At 35.4% G+C, this 20,962-nt stretch overlaps 1 protein-coding gene across 6 annotated transcripts; it reads left to right on the top strand.

The window, feature by feature from the left end:
* The first annotated feature begins 1,303 nt into the window (after positions 1 to 1,303).
* LOC120773015 (branchpoint-bridging protein) lies at positions 1,304 to 19,096 on the top strand. 6 transcript variants are annotated; one of them, XM_040101939.1, is made up of 8 exons: positions 1,304 to 1,389; positions 14,734 to 14,816; positions 15,049 to 15,134; positions 15,213 to 15,476; positions 16,307 to 16,733; positions 16,815 to 17,099; positions 17,210 to 17,372; positions 18,626 to 19,096. In XM_040101939.1, exons 2-8 carry the CDS (start codon positions 14,756 to 14,758, stop codon positions 18,723 to 18,725), a joined length of 1,386 nt encoding a protein of 461 aa, XP_039957873.1. In that variant the 5' UTR covers positions 1,304 to 1,389; positions 14,734 to 14,755; the 3' UTR covers positions 18,726 to 19,096. The 6 variants fall into 6 exon arrangements, with proteins under 6 accessions (XP_039957873.1, XP_039957872.1, XP_039957876.1 ...); XM_040101938.1 differs by lacking the exon at positions 1,304 to 1,389 and adding an exon at positions 1,832 to 1,966; XM_040101942.1 differs by lacking the exon at positions 1,304 to 1,389 and adding an exon at positions 1,832 to 1,980 and having other exon boundaries at positions 16,833 to 17,099.
* Positions 19,097 to 20,962: the final 1,866 nt, after the last annotated feature.

Here is a 20,962-nt window from a genome sequence, read left to right as displayed (position 1 = left end):
CGTGAAATTATCTGCTCACCGAAGTATTCTCAAGGCACGATAACGGTCGTCATTGATGGTTACGTTCTCACCGACATAATTTTTAGAAAAATATGGACCGATGATTCCACCAGAAACCACACCAACCCTAAATTGAACGCTGTGTCTCAAGATGGGTGATGATGTTGCGAATAGTACGCTCAGTAGGCCGAGTAGTCGTAAGTCTTTCCGTGACGATAACATGAAAGCTTGACACGATTCACGCGGGATATGTCAAAAAAAAGGCTATTGAAAAAAGTACCTCTACTTGGTTCACCCGTTAGAAGACTTTATTTCCTAACAGGTTTGAATTGTTATGGTGGGGTATTTTTTCGGAGAAAAATTTCCATAGTAATGTACAGCTGCGAGCAATGAAATGGTAGGGGACTACTATGACTTTTTTGTTTTCAAAAAATATCTCCCTTCTGCTACTTTTAGTTTTTCCGAAAATCGAAATAAACCGTTTTTACACCTAAAAACTCAACCACTGACCTACCTATTCATTTCCTGACCACAGATTGCCCATAAACTACTTTTTCTTTCATTTTTGTTATATGTACATATGTATTCTTTTACTTTTCCAATGAGAGTTTGATCCAAGTTCGCCAGCTATTTCAGCTGCGTTATATACTAGGCTTAAAATGAGCAACAATATTGCACAAAAGGATTTAGAAATTATCTGGCATTTGACGATTGACAAAATAAATCAACTTAGCTGCCACTGGCGGCGATTCTTTCGCTTGTTTTCTTTGTAAAGAAAGAAAACGCATTATCCGTCATTTGCTGCGTCTTTGTTGTTTTTCCACTGTTTCTTCAATCAACAGCTGCATTGCATCAGCAATGCATCAGAGCATCGCTCAAACACACACACACACACATACATGCAAACTACACTCATACACGTGCATACAGGCCGAAAGAGCGCGCACATAGCACGACTAACCTACCACTGGCGCGTGCGACAAACAGACACACACACATGCGTGCTTTGGTAGCAAACACAGGTGCTGCCAGCACAGAGCCAACTGTAAGCAGTGGCTGTTCCCAGTATTATGCCACAACAACATATGCAACAACGTGAAATCTGACGCTGTGACTCCGAAGAGTAGAAACACACATTAGAAAAACTCTTAGCACCACCCCGAGCAAGAGTGAGGAGAGCTTGAAAGCTCAACGACAGCAACAACAGCAATGTGGCAGGAAACAGCGCGCACGCAAGAGGACACAAATATTGTATCTTAAATGGCGATGCTGGCAGAGCAACGAATTCAGTTGCTCGCGACAAACGAAAGGAAGCTAACGAAGCGCCGTGCCAAGCGGAGTGTCAGCTGAGCCAGCTAGCAGAGCAGTGTTCAAAGAAATTCATGTTTGGTGAGCAAGAAACAAACAAAATAAAAAAGCAAAATAGTTGTAGCATGCAACAACAACAGCAAGAAATTTATTAGCAACACTAGCAAAAGTGGAGTGAAGCAAAAACAACAAGTAACAAAAGCAGCAAGAGTGTAGCAAAAAACAACAAATAAATAAACAAAAATAAAGCAACAACAAGTTAGGCAGCCAGCGTAAAGAAACAAAAATTAATAACCGAAAATAGAGCAACAACCAAAAGTAATAAGCAAAAATAAAGCAACAAAAAAAATTTACTTGCAAAAATAAAACAACAACAAAAAATCTATGTACTTGCGAAAATAAAACAACAACAAAAATTTACTTGCGAAGATAAAGCAACAACAAAAATTAAACAACAACAAAAATTCACTTGCTAAATTAAAACAACAACAACAAAAATTTACTTGCATAAAATAAAACAACAACAACAATTAACAAGCAACAACAACAATTTACTTGCAAAAAATAAAGCAACAACAAAAATTAACAAGCGAAAATACAATTATAACAGCAGCAGGCTAGCGAATACAACAAGAACAACAACATAGGTGCAGCAAAGGTGAAAATAATAAGGTGAAAATTGTAAAATGAGAATAACGGAAATTGAGGCAAATTAAAAAGTGCTCTGAAAATTTCGCGAAACTCGTAGTAATTGGTACGGCGCACTAAAGCGTAAATTAGAAAAAATTATGAAAAATATTTATGTACATCAATGATGAAAGTAGTAATTTACGCGAAAAAGTTCACACAAAGTGAAGAAGTTACCTTAGCGCTACACACATACACCCACACACATACGCACACAGCTAGCAACATTTCGACACAGTGACACGGCGCGTGTGAGCGAGTCGACCGATGTGCGAGCGAGTGAGTGGGCGGGTGACTGAGTGACAGCGTGCCACATTGGCCGTGTACGCGCACACCAAACAGGTGGGAGGGGGGTGCGGCAGGGGACTGACAACGACTACAACTGATGCGTGATTTATGGGTGCTGCGCTGCGTTGAAACCACTACTTGAAGTTGCAAAACACCAACAACAACAACAAGTTATACAAACTATAAAAGAGAGACAAACAAAAAAGCAAAAATAAAAAATATGATTAATAAAAACGGCGACTGAGTGCTGCAAAACGGTCTTACGTTGGCAAAGTTGGCAGTGAAAGACGAAGAAGGCACACGAAAGCAGCAGCCAGCAGCCAGAGGGCAGCAGGCGGTGACTGCATTTCGCCAAGAGCGGCGCAGCCAAGTGTTAAGTTGAAATTCCAACTCATGAATGAATGAATTTGTATGTTGCCTACACACAGGCGCACAACTGACTTGCATAGCGTACATTTCTATGTGTGTGTATATAAATATTCGCGTGTGTGTATGTATATATATATGTATATTTGTGTGTGTGTATATATGTTGTTGTGCTTGCGCGCTATTGTGCCTGAAAGGCGACATGAAAAGGCAATGGGTTATACAAGTTGTTTGCATACAAAGCGAACGAGCGCAGAGGCAAGCAGAGCGTGTGCAAGGCAAAAAAAAAAGAAACCTGCTGCAAAAACAATAACAATAACAACCACAAGTAGTGTAATAACAACAAAGCCACGACTAAGTGAGACATAAAGCATAAAAAGACACAAGCGCCAAGCCAAACAAATCAACGACAGCAGCAGCAGCAGTGCCGTGGTGCGCCTTGAAGTATGCAATGCAAAGGAAAAAAAAACACACAGGACTGGCAAGAAAAAATGCAAAGACAACTTGAGCGCTCAACTTAATGACAACACAATGCCGATTTAATTGACAAGTTTTATGTGCTTTGGCAACAACAACAATGACAAGAACAAAAATAATAACAAAAACATGAGCAGGGACAAGAGCACGCCGTAGAAATTGCGGAAATAAGTAAATTAAATATGTACACAAAACCATTGTGGTTTTGCCAGGGTCCGCGCCAGCTTGCATACACACGCACACACACACAGGCATACAAACCCATTATACATTGCTGCGCATTCGTTTAGGCTGGCAAGAGCGCAAAATTTTACTGCTGCAAAAATAATAATCATAATAAAATAACAATAAACAGTGAGTAGTGTAGCTTTGCGAGCGCTTAAGTCGGCGTGTGGGCACTCTGCGTTGGAAAAAGGTTGCATTTACGCTTACTTATATACTTTTATATGTAGATATGTATGTACATATATGTGTGGTTGTTGTTGTGTGTGTGTGTGTGTTTGCGCATATTTAGACTGCTTTGTTGCGCCAATAAGTAAACAAACACAAACAAACAAACAATTTAGCACAAAAGCAGCAGCATAACAAGCTTAACACTTAAGCTATACATAATTTATCTTCAAGTGCCTATGTCATCGTGTGTTTAACAAGCGCAAAACAAAGGCTGCCGCACCACTGGGAGGAATTAATAAAACGCTACAAAATCATTTACGACAAGCTTTGGTGTAATAAAAAAAATTACTGAAAAAGGCTTTTGTGCTGCTTTTGCCAGTGACAGTGTGTTTGTGTGTGTGCAATAAAATGTTGCGTGTATGCTTGTGCAGCATGAGTATGTATCAATGCAAATAAGCTGAGTACTTAAGCGTTTAATTTTTGTTATTAAAATTTAATTATTATTGCTTCATTTAATTTTTAAAATATTTTTTTATTGAATTTAAACTTTTTCAGCATATTTGTGGAAAATAATTTTTTTTGGATTGAAAAATTTTTTTTTTAATATTAATATTTTTTTATTAAATTAAATTAATAAAACTTTTTTTAGCATATTGGTCCAAAATATTTTGCTTTCGATTGAAAAAATATTTTTTTTAATATTTTTTTTTTATTAAATTTAAACTTTTTTCAGCCAAAAAATATTCTAAAATATATTGCGTTCGATTGAAAAAAAAGTCTGAAATTCTGAAAAATGTTTTTTTTAATATTTTTTTTTTGTTATTGAATTTAAACTTTTTGCAGCATATTTGTGGAAAACATTTTTTTTATTGAAAATGATAATTTTCAAAAAATACTATACGCTCAATCGATTTTCGCCACATTATTTTTCTTTGGTAAAAAATTTTTAATTTTTAATATTCTTGCAACATGTTGCTACGGAGTAGAATAGTTTTGTTAACCTAACGGTTGTACGTATCACCTAAAACTAGGAAACGAGTTGAAATCCGATTGACTGTCTGTCCATCCGTCCGTCGGTCCATCAATCCGTCCGTCCATCCATCCATCCGTGCAAGCTGTAACTTAAGTAAAAATTGAGATTTCTTGTTGAAACTTCGTATGTGTGCTTCTCAGCAAAAATAATCAAGAGTTCGTGGAGGGGCGTAATCGTATCACTGCCACACCTACTTCTCAACACGATTTTGAATTGCATCTGCTTCTTTCCTTTCGAGTGTACAAATCAATAAACTATTAATATAACGGGATAAAACTTTGAACGAATCAAAAAAAAATTCTCCAAATCTAACGAAAACTGTGCAAGTCCCAAGGTTCCGAATATTTGGACACCGATATTTATTGCTGAATTGTAAACGTAAATGTGGGTCAATATGTCCAAATATTGTCAGGTTTATAATTGAATTTCAGCGAGAATCCATTCCTGATAGTAGCATGTCTGTGTGCTACAAATGGGTTGAATGGGGTCAATACTTTCCTTACCTCCCATATATCTAATTTAAAGATTTTCGAACTTCCAGGTGTCTTTATACCGCATATATCGTCCAATATGTGAGTTACTCTAATAAAATTGAGAGCGCATGTTTTTCTTATAACGGTGCATATTTGTGCTAAGAATATATAATATCGCGTGAAAACTCGCCCTAGACCCCATATAACTAAGACGCTTTATATACCTGAAGGTACTTCTCTGGCTTTAATCGTTGCAAGTATGACGTATGACAAGTACGGAACCAAGTCGAACTTGTGTTTTTTTTTTTAATTTTAAGCTCTTAAATATTAGCGTCCGCTAGTTCATGTCTGTTATAAATCGATGAGCAGTGAGTTGATAAAGTGAATTCAGTAAAAGATCAAAATAATAATTTTTCTTATTTTCGTTTTTTGGCAACTTGAGACCCTCGCACTGCGTTTCAGATAATTAAAAATCTTTATTAGAATAAATAATCTTCATTTTAGAGGGCAAATATGAGTTAATTATATTTTTGTAGATGGTTTCATTATGAGGTTAAGCCATCTTGAGCACTCAAAAATACATACCTAACTTTTACTATTTATTCTAAGGAGCAATAAAAAGCATCGAATTTCTCTCTATAAGCCTCTATTGAACAATAATTTTAGTGTTTAGAAAAATTGTAAATGAAAATTGTAATGCAATCTACGAGCGACGGTGATTCGAGAAACTCTTCTATTTAAAAAAAAAAATAAAAACAAGAATAAACGTTAACTTCGGCTGCACCGAGGCTAATATACCCTTCACAGGTGCATTTCTTTTAGTAACTATGTGTCCAGTTTGTATGGCAGCTATATGCTATAGTAAGCCGATCTGAACAATTTCTTCGGAGATTACATTGTTGCCTTAGAAAATAATCTATACCAAATTTCGCGAATATATCTTGTCAAATGTGAAAGTTTTCCATACATGCATTTGATTCCGATCGTTCAGTTTGTATGGCAGCTATATGTTATAGTGGTTCGATATCGGCAGTTCCGACAAATGAGCAGCTTCTTGAAGAGAAAATGACATTTGCAAAATTTCATCTTAAAACTGAGGGACTAGTTCGTATATATACAGACAGACGGACAGGCGGACAGACAGACAGACGGACATGGCTAAATCGACTCAGCTCAGAATACTGATCACTTATATATATACTTTATAGAGTTTCCGACGCTTCCTTCTGGGTGTTACAAACTTCGTTACAAACTTAATATACCCTGTTCAGGGTATAAATATGATTTTTACAAATCAAATACATGTCTATCAGGGTATAATAAAATTAAAACTGAAAACTCTACATCATGCTAGTACTTTAGTACTTAAGAGCAATTTTTTTGCAAATGTTGGATTTTTATATAAAAAAATGTTTGTCCAAAAAATTAGCAATAAAATCGTAAAAGAAATAATAAAAAATATAATAACAAAAAATCCCACGTATTTGATTTGACAAGATATCATCACAAAATTATGCATAGATTATTGCCCAAGGACCCTATTTTTTATAGTAGGAGGTAGCATCGAAAGCCGGAGTACGAGACTTTAATCGGCTAAACCTAACCTACTCCCATCTCATGTTCCTTCTACGGGATCACTGGACTATGTATTACTTCATGTGAGAGAAGAAGGCATTTAAGTTTCCTCTATCCTATGGACTAACTGTCGCCTAATAAATATGTTCTAAATGTCTCAATCTTATTAGAATTAAAGCTGCCGCTTCGCTGACAGCTATCCATTTCACAGAGGACTCGCACATAAATGCTTGAAAACCAAGGGCAATGATAGCGTACCATTCAAAGTCTTCTATACACTCTGTACACATCGGACAATATGGAATAAAGTCAGCTTCTTAGCTTCTAAAACACCCATGTCCACTGAGTATTTGGTACAGGTGGAAATCCAGGTTCCCATGTTGTCTATCTATCCACGAATGTATGTCCGGAATCAGCCTGTGCGTCCACCGTTCTTTGCAAGTAGTTTGCTACCGTTACTGCCTGTGTTGTAATGTTTTTGATTCTCTCCTCTCTTTTTGCTGCTGTAGCGTCTGTGATAAGTTGCATATTTGCGTGAATACGTCGCTCTGGATGTCAATCGGCGCCATACTGGCTAATACCTTAACAGCGTGGTTTAATATGGTTCGGAAAGCGCTTATCACGTGTATATAAGAAAGGCTGTGCACTGCGTAAATTGTTCTAGCATATGATTTTATGTCTGGGGCCTGTATCCATATTGGAGCCGCATACAATATAACTGATCCTCATTAGCGTAACTATTAAAAATCGACGTCTGGAACCTAACCAGCCTTTATTTTCAAATTGCTTCTTAAATTTGAGTTTTGTGTCCACTATTACACCAAGATACTTGAATTATGGCTGTGAAATAATCTCACTTTCTCCTATGGTGAGCGTTATCTTTTCTTCAATTTTCTGCAGCTTATGAGCAAGACTTCTGTTTTCTGCTCAACCAACCCTAGACTCATGGTAGCAAACCATTTATGCAGCCATTGCATTTGATCCGGAGATCATCCAGATGTTTAGCCACTGTTACCAGTGTCCTATCTTGGTCATCCGAATAAGCGATTGTTTTCACATTTTCTGGTCAACGATTTGGTTTGGCAATGATGAAATGGTTTAGATCGCATCACTATAGCATGTGCCATACAAAATGGCCGTTCGAAATCAATTTCTTCTAAGAAATGTTATGTATTTGTGTTAGATATAAAAGCTTCTGTGCAACCCGTTACCTACGATTTTATCTTATTTTATAAAATTTCCTCTTGATTGCACAATTGCGTTCGACGAAAGTATTTATCTTTATATAAATACGACCATATACGTGATTCCAAGTACTTCAATATAATTACTGTAGAATTGATCGCAATGCGAGACTCCGTTCATTGTTTTAATTTGCTTTCATAACTTTCACTTGCATGATGCTGCCAATTGAGCGTGTTTTTGGCAAGTGAAATCTTATTTGTCAACATTTATACAACACACGAGATTAACTTACTTGCACCTACATAACCACACCTACATACGTATGTATGTACATGTCTTGGAATATTTTCACCTATGTAGAATCATACCTACAAGCAACACTGACTTTATGTCGAGCTATGCATATATGTATATATGAATGTATATGCGGATGTGTATATATGTATGTATATATGAATGTATATGCGGATGTGTATATATGTATGTATATGTGGATGTGTACGTATGTATGTATATATGTTTGTGTGTATGTCTGTTGGTTTATTGTCTGCAATCGAAATGTTTGCTTTCAACTAGTGCTTACGTACTTACATTTGCCTCTTTGTATTTGTATACACAAGTGAATGTGTGTGGGTTTGCCTTTTGCGTTTGCGGGTCTGCACCCTGCACAATAGAAAGTTCAAGGAAGTTCTGCAATAAGCAGGAAGTAAGGACATTGCAGTGTACTTAAAGTTTAATGAGGTGCAAATGAAAGCGAGTGCTTTGAGTAATATTTGATTTGTAAGGCAACAGAAAATACAACAACAAAAACCAAAACATGAAAAGGCAATGCGAGTCCGAGTAAGTCGGAGGTGGCGAAGTGAAAGAAAGATTAAGTAACAATTTTATGTTGTTTTTCTATCTACATACATATATATCCATATTTTATCGCCTTTTATACTTTAATATTAATGCAAAAATATAGGGGAACGCCTGGTATATATGTATGTATACGAAGAAGTATATATTTCTTTATTTAAATATGCATTTGTTTGCATAGGAAACTATAAAGTGGGGATCCAACTTTCCGTTTGTCTTTGCAATTCAAACTTCGAGCAGAAATTTATACAGACCAAATGAATATGGAAGGACAAAGTATGGGCGAAAGCGATACAAGTTAATGCACATAATCGGAACGTTTTAAAAACAAGTGGTTAATCCAATAATAATAGAAATATATTCAATAATTTTGCATTTAAAATCTTATTTCCTTACCCTTCTCATTTTTGTGACGTCCATTTTGATTTAAGTGGTAATATCCACTGGCATTTCAAAAAATACCGTCTGCCATTAGGGATGATGTGACTTTGACCCATTCCCACGACAGTTGGGTCTAAGTGACCGGAACGGACTCGGATTTATATCCGCCCAACGACTGTCAACCTGGGACCATTCCTCTAAATTACCACGGCAACGTTCCTGGCGCTATAACAATAACAACAACAACGTTATTTTGACAGCTTGTGGTGACCATATTTGTTTGTGGATTTCTGTTAAGTTTTGTATTTTTTTTGTCTTTTTTCCGAGCGGGAGTCTTCCAAAGATGTTGTCGTCTGTATTGGCCACCGCTTTCATGATCACGCCCAGTTAGTATTACCTAACTTTACTAGACTTGCGGAAAAGTACGTCTACGTAGAAAGCACTAAACTCCGGTTGATTTAGCTTGTATTTGGACCTGAGCGACCGCCATTAGTTTTTACTTCGCGAGATCAAGCCGGGCAAGATTGTCTCTTCACAAACTCCCTGCTTGTTTATTCCGGTCTTAAACCGGTCTTAAGCTTCTCCATTGCCATTCTCTTATACTGAGTTCTTGGATCGCTATTGCGGCCCGCTCTTTCATTGTCACCCACTGTGGAGGTATTCCCTGAAACAGCCATGACCCGTCAAGAATTGCGTCAGATAAAAGTCTGTCTCCCCATGTTGTCTTTCAATCCAACCTCGTACATTCTTAATGTGCGTATTCGTCGTCATTGCCTTTGCCACTCTTCAAGGCTCGCCTGTCTCTCCTTTTTTCGCTCGTCAGCCGTTAGATGTCTAGTCATTGCTTTAGACTTTTGATAGACTCTACTTAGCTCTGAGACCATTAAATCCGGCGGCATAAGACCAGATATGGCACCGCCCGCTACATGTGAGATCGTTCTAAATGTATAAGCCACTCTAATGGCACATAACCCGGATACTGCCTTTGCTTTATTGGCATTTTTTTTTGGCGCAGTGATGTCCCCTATCAGTGGGGAGTTTGTGGTATGGCGGCATCATCGGCGCTTACATATTACCTTCGAAACACAGAAAATGCCGTAGTATCAACAGCGAGCGCCGATGTTGTTCGACTTTTTTTTCTTAATCAGCTAACAACAAGACGGTGCGCCTGTTCATGTTTAATCCCTAAACATGGTCACATTGCGTGCAAATTTGACGACACGTTAATTACGAGAAATGCCCCAGTCAAATGACCGCCAAGATCGTGCAATTTAAGGCTTCTTGATAATTTCCTCTGGGGATATGTTAAATCAAAGGTTTATGCCATTCAACTACCAATGCTTGAAAAGCTTGGCGACAAAATTCAGTCCTCTATAGTCGAAATTCCAGCCGAAATGCTGCACCGGACTAGCGAAAATTGGGGTAAATGAGTGGAAATTTGAAAACGAAGCCGTAGTGGCTATTTGGCCTATATTTTAATACCAAGTCTCTATTAAAGTTCGCAAATAGCACGTCCTGTCTCGCAAATATTTAGTTTATATTAAGAAATGTGACATTTGAAAAGTCCTGTAGGTCTTTGTATGGCGTATCAGCCAATATAACCCAACCTAACCTTTGCATTACAGCTCATAACATAAATTCTCGTAAAACTTTTGCGACGTTTGAGCTAATTTTCACGCTACATAACATTTGGAAAACACTTCATTAAACTATGTAGTTTTTAGAGAGTCTGTATTTTACGGGCTCAAAGTTTCAAAACAAAGCTTTGCTCTCTTAAAGTTAGTTCAGTTTATGAGTATGTCGAAAAAACTGACGAAGGGCTTTAAATGAAATAAAAAATGATTTTCACTAAAGCTTTCACAGCACCAATCCTTGAAAATATTTAGAGCATATTGGAAGCTGAAGTTTTCGAAGAAGTTCGTTTTCAGTAAAGCTGTCACTTCACGAATACCTTGATTATAACTCATACATTTCAAAGCACGGAGTTTTCGAGGAAGCTGACTTTCACTAAAGCTTTCCCTTCACCAATTTCTTGATTTTAATTTAAGAATATTGAGGCCTGAAGTTTTCGAGTAATTCGTTTTCTCTAAAGCTTTCACTTACTAATTCAGTCGTTAACATATAATTGGAGCATTTAAAGCATGGATTTTTCCATAAAATTTCAATAAAGCTTTCCTTACACCAATCTCTTGATTATAATTTCAGAATATTGAAGCCTGAAGTTTTCGAGTAATTCGTTTCTCTAAAGCTTTCACTTCACTAATCCATTCATTAACATTTAAAAGCACGGAGTTTTCGAGGAAGCTGACTTTCACTGAAGCTCTCACTTCGCCAATATTTTAATTATAATTTAAGAATATTGAAGCCTGAAGTTTTCGAAAAAGTTTGTTTTTACTAAAGCTTTTACTTCACTACTCCCTTGAGTCCGCGAAAGCAAACTTTCACTAAAGCTTTCACAGTACCAATCTCTTGAAAATACTTTTATAATACTTTCACTAGTTAATCCATTCATTAACATATAGTTAGAGCATTTAACAGCCTGGAGTTTTCGAGGACGCGATCTTTCACTAAAGCTTTTACTTCACCAATCCCTTGACTATGATTTGAGCATATAGAGCGTAGAGCTTTCGACGATAAACCTTTTATTTCATTATAGTTCAACTATATAGTTGATTATTATAATTCTTTGTAGCAGCTAGGCTAAGATAGAAAATTATGGGCTAATTTTTAATAAAAAGCGTTTCTAAGAGAGCTTTTGACATAAAAAAGCTTCAACTATGCTCCTTCATTCTCTGTCTCTGGACTATCCTGGAGCCTAAGATATATATTTCTCTATAACATACAGTAATTTATACTGGATTTCGCTATTTTATTTACCTAAAAAGTTATTTGGGGTTATTGGAAATATAACTCTGCTGTTTAATAACGCTAGTTTGCAGTTATTTTGCGGCTGTGTTGTTAGAGGCTGTTTCTTGCTAATTTTGGGTTGTTCAAGCGGAAAATGCTAATTGTATTGCTAAAATCCGAAAATGATAATAAAAATTTCCTAACGCGTAGGATTTTAGGTGTCGTCGTCAAGGAGTGTAAGGGTCAAATCACCATTATTTGCTAAAATAACAAAAATAGCTGCGTATGATGAAAAATTTTTGAACTCAGATTCGTAATCGAGCACCTCAAATACCATACAGACCGCTTAACACATCAGTCGCCTGCAGATCCCTCAGATTTGTTGAGTAGTGTAATTCTATTCAGCATATGCTGCCACTAAAAATTAATAAATTTTTAAATTCAATATTATTTTTGCCAAAGTAGTTAAGGCCAACATGTATTTACCCAACGACTAACGGTACATATTGCAAAATTTCAAATAATTATTGACATATGCGCGTATACTTGTATGTACTATATGCGTGTTTGTTGATGTGCACATGTGGCCACACAATTTTACAGTTGACATATTTGGTTTCTGGTGTAAATATCAATATTTCACGTTTATCTCATTATTCAAGAGCCTAATTACGTGCAGTAATGTGCAAAATAAATTGAAATTATTAAATCCCTTAAGCGGAAAGCGCACTAGTTGCACGACAATGCGCGTGTGTGCGTGACAATTTCGCCTGTGGCAAGTGCGGATATCGCCAATAATGTATGTAAGTATGTGAGGCTCTGCGCTCATACGCCTACAGCGTGCATATAACACACCCACACATTCCTATACATAACTATGTATGTATATGTAAGTATGTATGTATGTTTATGTGGACGCATATTTACTTTGGCCCACTTGCATAGATAAATAATAAGCAGTTGGTTTTATGTGCTCTATTAACTTGTTCACTGCTTTTAATTGCGAATTTATCAGCACTCTGCGCCAAGCAAATACACATGCACACATATCTTCAAATACATAAATACATTGATACCAAGTTGTTTTTGTATGTATGCACGTGTTTGTACATGTGTACATTTCGAAATATGGAAATAAATATTTATGACTCTATTAATTTATTCATTTTTTAATTATCTATAAGTGTATTGCCTAACACATAAATAAAAGCGTACTCACAGCTCTATGTGCCGTTAAGTGTTGCGCTAAATATTTGAGCTCCTAGCTATGTAAGTGTGTGGTTCTAAGTATGTGTGTGTGTAGGCTGTGCTGTGATTATTATAAAGTGGAAAGCAATTTGTTATTCGCTGCGACCTTGTCTTGTACATATGTATTTATAGTATGGATGTATTTACATAACATATGTAAATACATATATGCTAATATGTAGTCAGGTGGGGGGAAACATTTTAGCAGTTAAATTGTAATGAAGTGTCCTTAGAGAATAGACACCTACTACTTTGAAGTGCTTTATGGTTCAGCTATTAAGTTCGGGGCTGGTTATGTACATACATATATAAGTTTATTTATTTTGTATATATGTACATACTAATTTTTTATGTATTAATTATTTTTGGTGAGTTTTCGGTGTGGATTATAGTATTAAACATTTCTAAAAAACAATTTTAATTAAAAATTCTAAAATTTTCAAAATGTCTCTACGCTATTAAGAGGTTACATGGTGTTTTTGGGTAAAAAACAGCCTTTTTTCAACATTTTTTTTTTCTCATATAAAAAATTAAATATTTTATTAGAATTTTTTATTGTTATAAACACACACTATTAGCAAAGAAATTCTGAAATTAAAAAAAAAAAATATTTTAAACTCGGCCATTCCGACGCCATTTCCGGTGACCACTAGGATAAATCCTTACAGGATCGTTTAAAGTGAAAAAATACGTGTTTTAGTTAAAACCTTAACTGAGAACTTGATAGTAGATTCTACGGTTCAGTAATCTGGGTTAGAAGAAGTGCAAACGAAGCGGGGTTTAATAGCTTCCTTCACCGCAAAGCACTTAACTGCAATGTCTACATTTGCAAAATGCTGTGGACATACAAAGAGAGCTTTCTGAAAGAAATAAGTAGAGAAAACATGTTAAATTACTTTTTTCCAAACATCTTCACTAAATCATCGTTATTTCATAAATCTTAAAAAAAAGTTCTTAAAAAGGTATTTTAAATTATTTTCCGTTGTTTCATTTATGTCATCTTTAAAAAATAATTCTTAGAAATCTAAATTATCTACTGTTAATTTGACTCACCCTAGTGCGCTTTTGCGCACACAGGCACGTTATTTTATATATGTATGTAGTGGTATATGTCTTAATTCAATTTTGTTTAAAATTAAGCTGGGGAAATTCTTATCTACCTGTACAACTATTTTTGGAGTTTATTTTGCGGAAATGACACGAAAAGTTTTTAATTGATCAAGTGAGCTGGCTAACTGAGGAAATTTGCACATTTAATGAAAATAAAAATTGAAAAGATTTTCTGCATACTTTCAAATAAATTAATGCTGTAAAACTGGATGTGTGAATCGGAAACTTTCGAAAAGTGCACCTTGTGACATTTCAGGGTCCTTTTGGTGTAAACTATTTTAATTTTATACGATTGATTAGTAATATCTTGCCTACAATTATGCGCATTTTTAATTAATTTTATACCGATGACTAGTAATAATGTTGCCTACAATTAGGCGAATATATTAACAAATTATAAACAATTTTTATCAAAGACACACTCCTAAAGAGTGATAGAGTCCTTCTAGTTTGGTTTTTTTTTTTAATTTTCACTAAGGACTATTCTTATTTTCTTTTATTCAGATACTTTACGGCGTCAAACAATATGGAGCTTGTTTCAAAATCTAATATGAGCGCCTTAGAGGATCGTTCTTCAAAAAGCATGGGTAAGTCAAATATTTAAAAAAGTTTTCAGCTAAAGTTTATGCTTTGTTATGGAATGAATTGAACAATTTTTGTTCGTGGAAACCCTATTGGGGTATAAGATACACATTGCAAAGCTTGGATAGGTGCTTGAAGCAGTTCAAATGTCATATAGCTTTAATAACTTCTAACTAAATATCTCCCTTAACAGTACTTAAGTATAGTTTTGATAAATTTTGTGCCTTTCTCTTTTAGAAAAATTAAAAATGTTGGATATAACGCGGGATCGACCAGTTAAAGTGGCAGTAAAGGTGGCGGTACCGGTGCGAGATCATCCAAAGGTAGAACAACAGCAATAAAAACCGTTATGAGAAAAAAATGAAATTAGGTTTGAACTTTTTTTTCCAATTTTATTATAGTTCAATTTCGTTGGCAAACTCTTGGGTCCCAAGGGTAATTCTATGAAGCGTCTTCAAGAGGAGACAATGTGTAAAATGGCGGTCTTGGGTCGTGGCTCGATGCGTGATCGTAAAAAGGAGGAAGAGTTGCGTGCCAGTGGCGACAGTCGTTATGCACATCTCTTTGAGGACTTGCATGTAGAGATTTCCACATTTGCAGCGCCTGCAGAAGCTCACGCACGCATAGCATACGCGCTGGCCGAAGTGCGAAGGTTTTTGGTGCCGGTAAGTACATCGGTATAGATTTTATTTCGTTAATTTTAGGTCAACGGCATATTTGGATGTAGAAATTAGATTCGCTGAACGAGAATAGAAAGTTTCGGTTATTGAAATACCAAAATACCTAAAAGTGATTGTAGTGAGAAATTGTTGTAAAGATAGATATTGTATGGGAGCACCCGGTTTTAATTGAAGTCGTCTTCATAGTCTAATTCCATTAGATATTAGACATTGCTAAGACATTTTTAAACCCAGTCCGTTATGGCTGGCTTCACAGGCAGGCGCAAGAGCAGAAGACCGCATTCGGCCGCTCTCATTGTGCTACCTGGTAACCAAATTAAGTGTTATCCAGTATGAGTTACTGGAGATTTGGTGAAATAGCTTATTATTTTTCACCTCTACTGCCCAATGTCTCTTATGTTGAAGCATTGGAAGTCGTGTAATATATACCGTCTATCCGGTTGAAGGCTGGGCAGTCGCAAATATAATGTGCCACCGTTTCATCACCGTCCGCGCATGTTCTGCATTTCCGCCGAATCCACTTTTTCAATTTTGTGATGGCGGATCTTAAAGACAGAAGCCCTGTGCTGACCGCTACAATGTTACTTAATACCTTATAGGTATTATAAAGGTAGAAACTTTTTGGTCTGTCCACCATCAACATTACCCCAAAATAACTATGTGGCATGCCCTGTTACTATGTAGTATTCCAAGACTTGTCTCTCTACAACCAATTGCTTCTAAAAACCCTTGAAGGATCTGAATGATCTGATGCAGCTTAGAGGAATTGTAGTCCAGTCCATTATACCTAACCATTTATTTATATACATTTCCAGGACTATCACGACGACATACGACAAGAGCAAATGTGGGAAATGCAAGCGTTGACTTCCTCAACTTCGCTGACCTTCACCGACGATCAGCACAGTCCCAATCGCGGTGGCGTCACCGATATGGATACATCGAATGATGAAAAGCTCGAGTTGGAACCGAATGGTATGGAATGCAATACACTTGTGGATAAGAACGAGGCACAACAGGTGAGTTTAAGCAATGAACAGCAACAACAACAGCTGCATCAACACCAACAACAGCAACAACAACGCAATTTACATCATTTACTACATCAACCACCACCAACGTCGGCACGTGGCCCCAACACGCCCGTCGCCACAGTAGCAACTCATCATCACACCAATCTCTTGCCGACCAATACCGATGGTCTCTGTCAGAAAGCGAGTGCCGGCAGCACAGCAACAGCTAGTAAGTCATTTCATGTACACACACACGCATATAAATACACATATACTTGAGCGAGTAACCACAATAATTTGGCAATTAAAGTGAATTCCTTTCCACTAGTACACCCAGCAGCTATGTCGGTTGCATTACAACACCAATTGACCGCAGCCAGTATTGGTAATATATTGAAGCCAGCCGCACCGACGGCAGCTGGTGTGCCTACGGTGACTGATTTGCATGCGGCAACACAACAGCCGAACACAGCCGGCGGCATAGCACTGCCAACGGAGGCTGAAGCGCCCATGGCAGCCACATTGGGTTTGTTGGATCCACCCACTGGTGCGTTGTTGCACCCGGCGTTGCGCAGTGTCAAGGCAATCAATATTGGTGAGTTTGTAGTGGCATCATTTGTGATTACAGTATTGAATTATTATTTCGATTTCGTGTTCACTCCCTTTTAATTTCTCCCTTTTTCGCTCTTTTTCTCTGTTTTTCAGCGGGTGGCTTGGCCCGCAAGCGGCCACTATTGGGTGTGCCACGTTCTAGCATGAATCCAACTAAACGCACTGTAATGACTTTACTAGCCAGAGCCAAGAACTCGCAGGCTTTGCACGCGGTACGAAATCCGATTGCAGCAGCTACGGCGGCCCGATTTGCTGAGTGAGTATATGCATTGTTTTTTTATAATGAATTCGTATAGTCAAGATTTCATTTTCGGAGTCTAGGCTAAAATAACATCTAAGACATCTAAGATCATGAAAATATGTCCAATTGTTTGAACTCCTTATATTCATATTTTCTACTTGAAAATTTTCAACTTCACGATGTGGGAAATATAGGAATAAAATGTTGTTTATATTGTCAACCTACCCAAGATTAAAGACAGCTACTAACAAAACTTTTCTGGTCAAATTATTTTAACAACAATAGGTTAGGTTAGATAAATAGGTTGATTTCTCCTGAAGCCACCAATAATCCTACTTGGACTTCTAGAATCGCTTGTCCGTTGTGATGTCTAGAACTCATAGATTTGGATTAAAAAGGTCGTCACATGTCGTCAAACGTCTAGAGCAACAAATTTTTTGAGGCGGCTAATATCAATTCCAGCCAATTAGCCTCAATGCCTCAACGTATCAATGGAACAGTATTCAGTTAGGAGACCTAACATTGCGGCGAAGTGGGTCTAGCTAACAGCTAGCAGTCAAATATACCTTTTACGTTCCACTCTTGGCCAGAAGGCTTTCGCAACTCCATAAGAGTTGATTCGTGAACAACGCTTGCTTGCGCGAAGCCCATAGGTCCAGCGCTAGAGTGCACGAAGACAGGGGAACCTCTGCTCGTTCCCATCTTGATAACATTTGGGTATTTCCACCTGGTCTTTCCAACCGAGTGGAGGTCTTCCTCTCCCTCTGCTTCCCCCGGCTGGTACTGCCTCGAATACTCTCAGAGCTAGAGTGTTTTCATCAATGTCGTCGTATTTCTCGTATAGCTCATCGTTCCATTTAATCCGGTATTCGCCGTTGCCAATGTGCAAAGGACCATAAATCTACCGCAGAACCTTTCTCTCGAAAACACCGTATAACAGGACGGGGATGATAAGTGACTTGTAGAGTTTGGTTTTTCTTCCTTGAGAGAAGACTTTACTTCTCAATTGCCTACTCAGTCCGAAGAGATCTGAGTCTTTCCAACGGAGTGGATGTCTTCCTCCTCCTCTGCTTCACCCGGAGTTCTGCGTTGGTTATCGATGCTGTCATTGTTGTTTCTGTTAATACTAGTTCCAAGAGAAATTATCGCCGACTTCGAAGTTATGACTGTCGACAGTGACGTGAAGCTCAAGTTAGTTATAGTGCCAATATTATACATTTTAGTTATGCACCAAACCGTAAAATCACTCCACCCTTCTTCGCTCTCAGTCCCTTACAGATGCTTACCTCCCCATTTATATTGTCATCGCAACCCATGGATCAGTCGATGCTAACATTTCCTAAGGAAAGTCTCGCACAAGGAGTCTAAGTCTAATTCACACACACAAAAGACAAGGTATTTTGAAATGAAAAAAATTGATCCTTATTGAGCCCGCCTCCACCTACACACCAATGTATTACAATTAAGAAATCACAAAATACAAGATTAATATTTAATATATAATATATATATATATATATATAAATATATATTTAAAAACAAAAACTCGCCCAACGCAAATATAAATTGAACTTAAAGCAAGAAAACACAAAAACAAAACATGAACTGTTAAATTAAAAATAAAGTAAAAAGTGAAAATAAAAATAAAGTAAAAAAAAATTAATTATACAGATATTTATACAATTATACCTAAACTTATCGGAATGTTGAAATTAACGACACATTACGAGTATTATGAAGAAACACATCTTTAGGGACTAACTGGCAACATAAGTGTACACGACAAGTAACTTTGAAAACAAAAACAAAGCAAAAACAAAGAGTAAACTTAAAAACGCAATATATTTTATTTACACATAAAAACTAAACACTTAAACTATATTACTAAAATCAAAGCAAAAAATGAATTATTAAATATATATATATACTATATATTAAGCAAAATTTAAGCGAAGTCTTAAAATTAATGAAATTGAAATAAAAAAAATATCTTGACAACGCAAAAATTGTTTTATTCTACATATTCACATTATAAATGAATTAAAAATAAAATTTAATATATATAAACATTTAAAAGCTAAAGTATTACTTAAATATAGTTGATAATAAACATGGGAAATTAAATTAAGATTTAAACAACATTACAATTTAATGTGAAAAGAACTTTAATGTGAGACATAAACAGCAAACGAAATTACTTTAAAGCATTACTTTAAAACATTACAAATTTTTAAAGAAATATTATATATTTATATTGTATTAACATAATTTTTTACGATTTTAGACTTGAAAACGCAATTAGTTTCCATGTTGCTATGAATGTGTGTACTAAAAGTAATTATAAATAATTAGTATAAATATATATATATATATGTATATGTATTTGTATTAGTAGTGTACGTGCATGCAATATACGCAAACTAAATACAAACATACAAACAGACATATATACAACAAAGTTGAGCGATGATTTTGAGGCATTGCTTCCGTGAGTGGGATGCAGCGCGTCCTTAGCCGCCCATGGCAATGGTTTCAAAGCAATGCAAGGGGAAGCACCGAAAGGCTAACGATTTATCGGTTATTATTCACACTGACTACCTTGAAGTGGCAGTAAATGCATAAAAGCTAATAAGGAAAATAAAATTTAATTAAAGAGAAAATATATTTAAAAAAAATACATAAAAAAAACTAAAATAAAAAAATAAAAATAAAAAAACGTGTGCTCTTCCGATATAAATAAAAATAAAAAAAATAAAATAAAAAAAATCAAATTAAAAAAATAAATTAAAAAATAGTATTATGACACCGACTACCTTGAAGTAGAGTAACTGCATAAAAGCGAATTATTAAAATAAAATTGAATTTAATAAAAAGTAGTAAATTTGAGTAAATACAACATATAAAAAATACAACAAAAAATATATTAAAAACATTTAAAGAATAAAAAATAGAATAAAATAAAATAAAAATAAAAAAATAAAACCGAAAAAAATAAAAAAAATGGTATTAATGACGTCGAGTGCAGTAAATTTGAGAAAGTATAAAAAAATACAATAAAAAAATATAAAAAATAAATATATTAGTAATAACGCTGACTGCGTTGAAGAGGAAGAAAATGCATAAAAGTTAATAACAAAAATAAGAATAAAAAAAATTAATAAAAATAATTTGAAATATAAAAAATTAAATAATTGAAATATAAAAAAAAACATTTAAAACGACTTAAAAATATGGTTGCAAATTTTTAAATTAATGAAACAAAAAAAAAAAAGAAATAAAAATTAGAAATTTAATTTTCATTAAGAATTTAATTTTTTAATCCGAAAATTAAAAATTTAATTTTAAAATTTTACAAAAGTAAAAATTTAATTTTTATTTCCCGAAAACGTAATAAGAAATTTTAAATTCATATAAATGTAAAGGACTTTAATCACAGTCGAAGCAAAAGCGTTTTCAAATTTATAATCAACTTTTGGCACAATTGAATAAATAAAATAAAATTTAAAATTAATAAATAAAATAAAAAACAAAAAATGTAAACAAATACTAATGAAAATCTGAAAACACAATAAAAAAAATATAAATAAAATATAAAACAGTTAAAA

This window comes from Bactrocera tryoni, chromosome 3 (genome assembly GCF_016617805.1).
Source record: "Bactrocera tryoni isolate S06 chromosome 3, CSIRO_BtryS06_freeze2, whole genome shotgun sequence".
NCBI classification, from domain to species: domain Eukaryota; kingdom Metazoa; phylum Arthropoda; class Insecta; order Diptera; family Tephritidae; genus Bactrocera; species Bactrocera tryoni.
The sequence above is the reverse complement of the archived record's forward strand: the minus strand, read 5'-3'. Positions and strand labels throughout refer to the sequence as shown.

Excerpts from the sequence above, each read along its gene's own strand:
- LOC120773015 (XM_040101939.1), top strand. The coding sequence starts at position 14,756 with ATGGAGCTTGTTTCAAAATCTAATATGAGCGCCTTAGAGGATCGTTCT. Across the intron at positions 16,734-16,814 it reads CGGCAGCACAGCAACAGCTA|TGAATTCCTTTCCACTAGTA; the intron begins GTAAGTCATTTC and ends TGGCAATTAAAG. Across the intron at positions 17,373-18,625 it reads ACGGCGGCCCGATTTGCTGA|TCCCTTACAGATGCTTACCT; the intron begins GTGAGTATATGC and ends CTTCGCTCTCAG.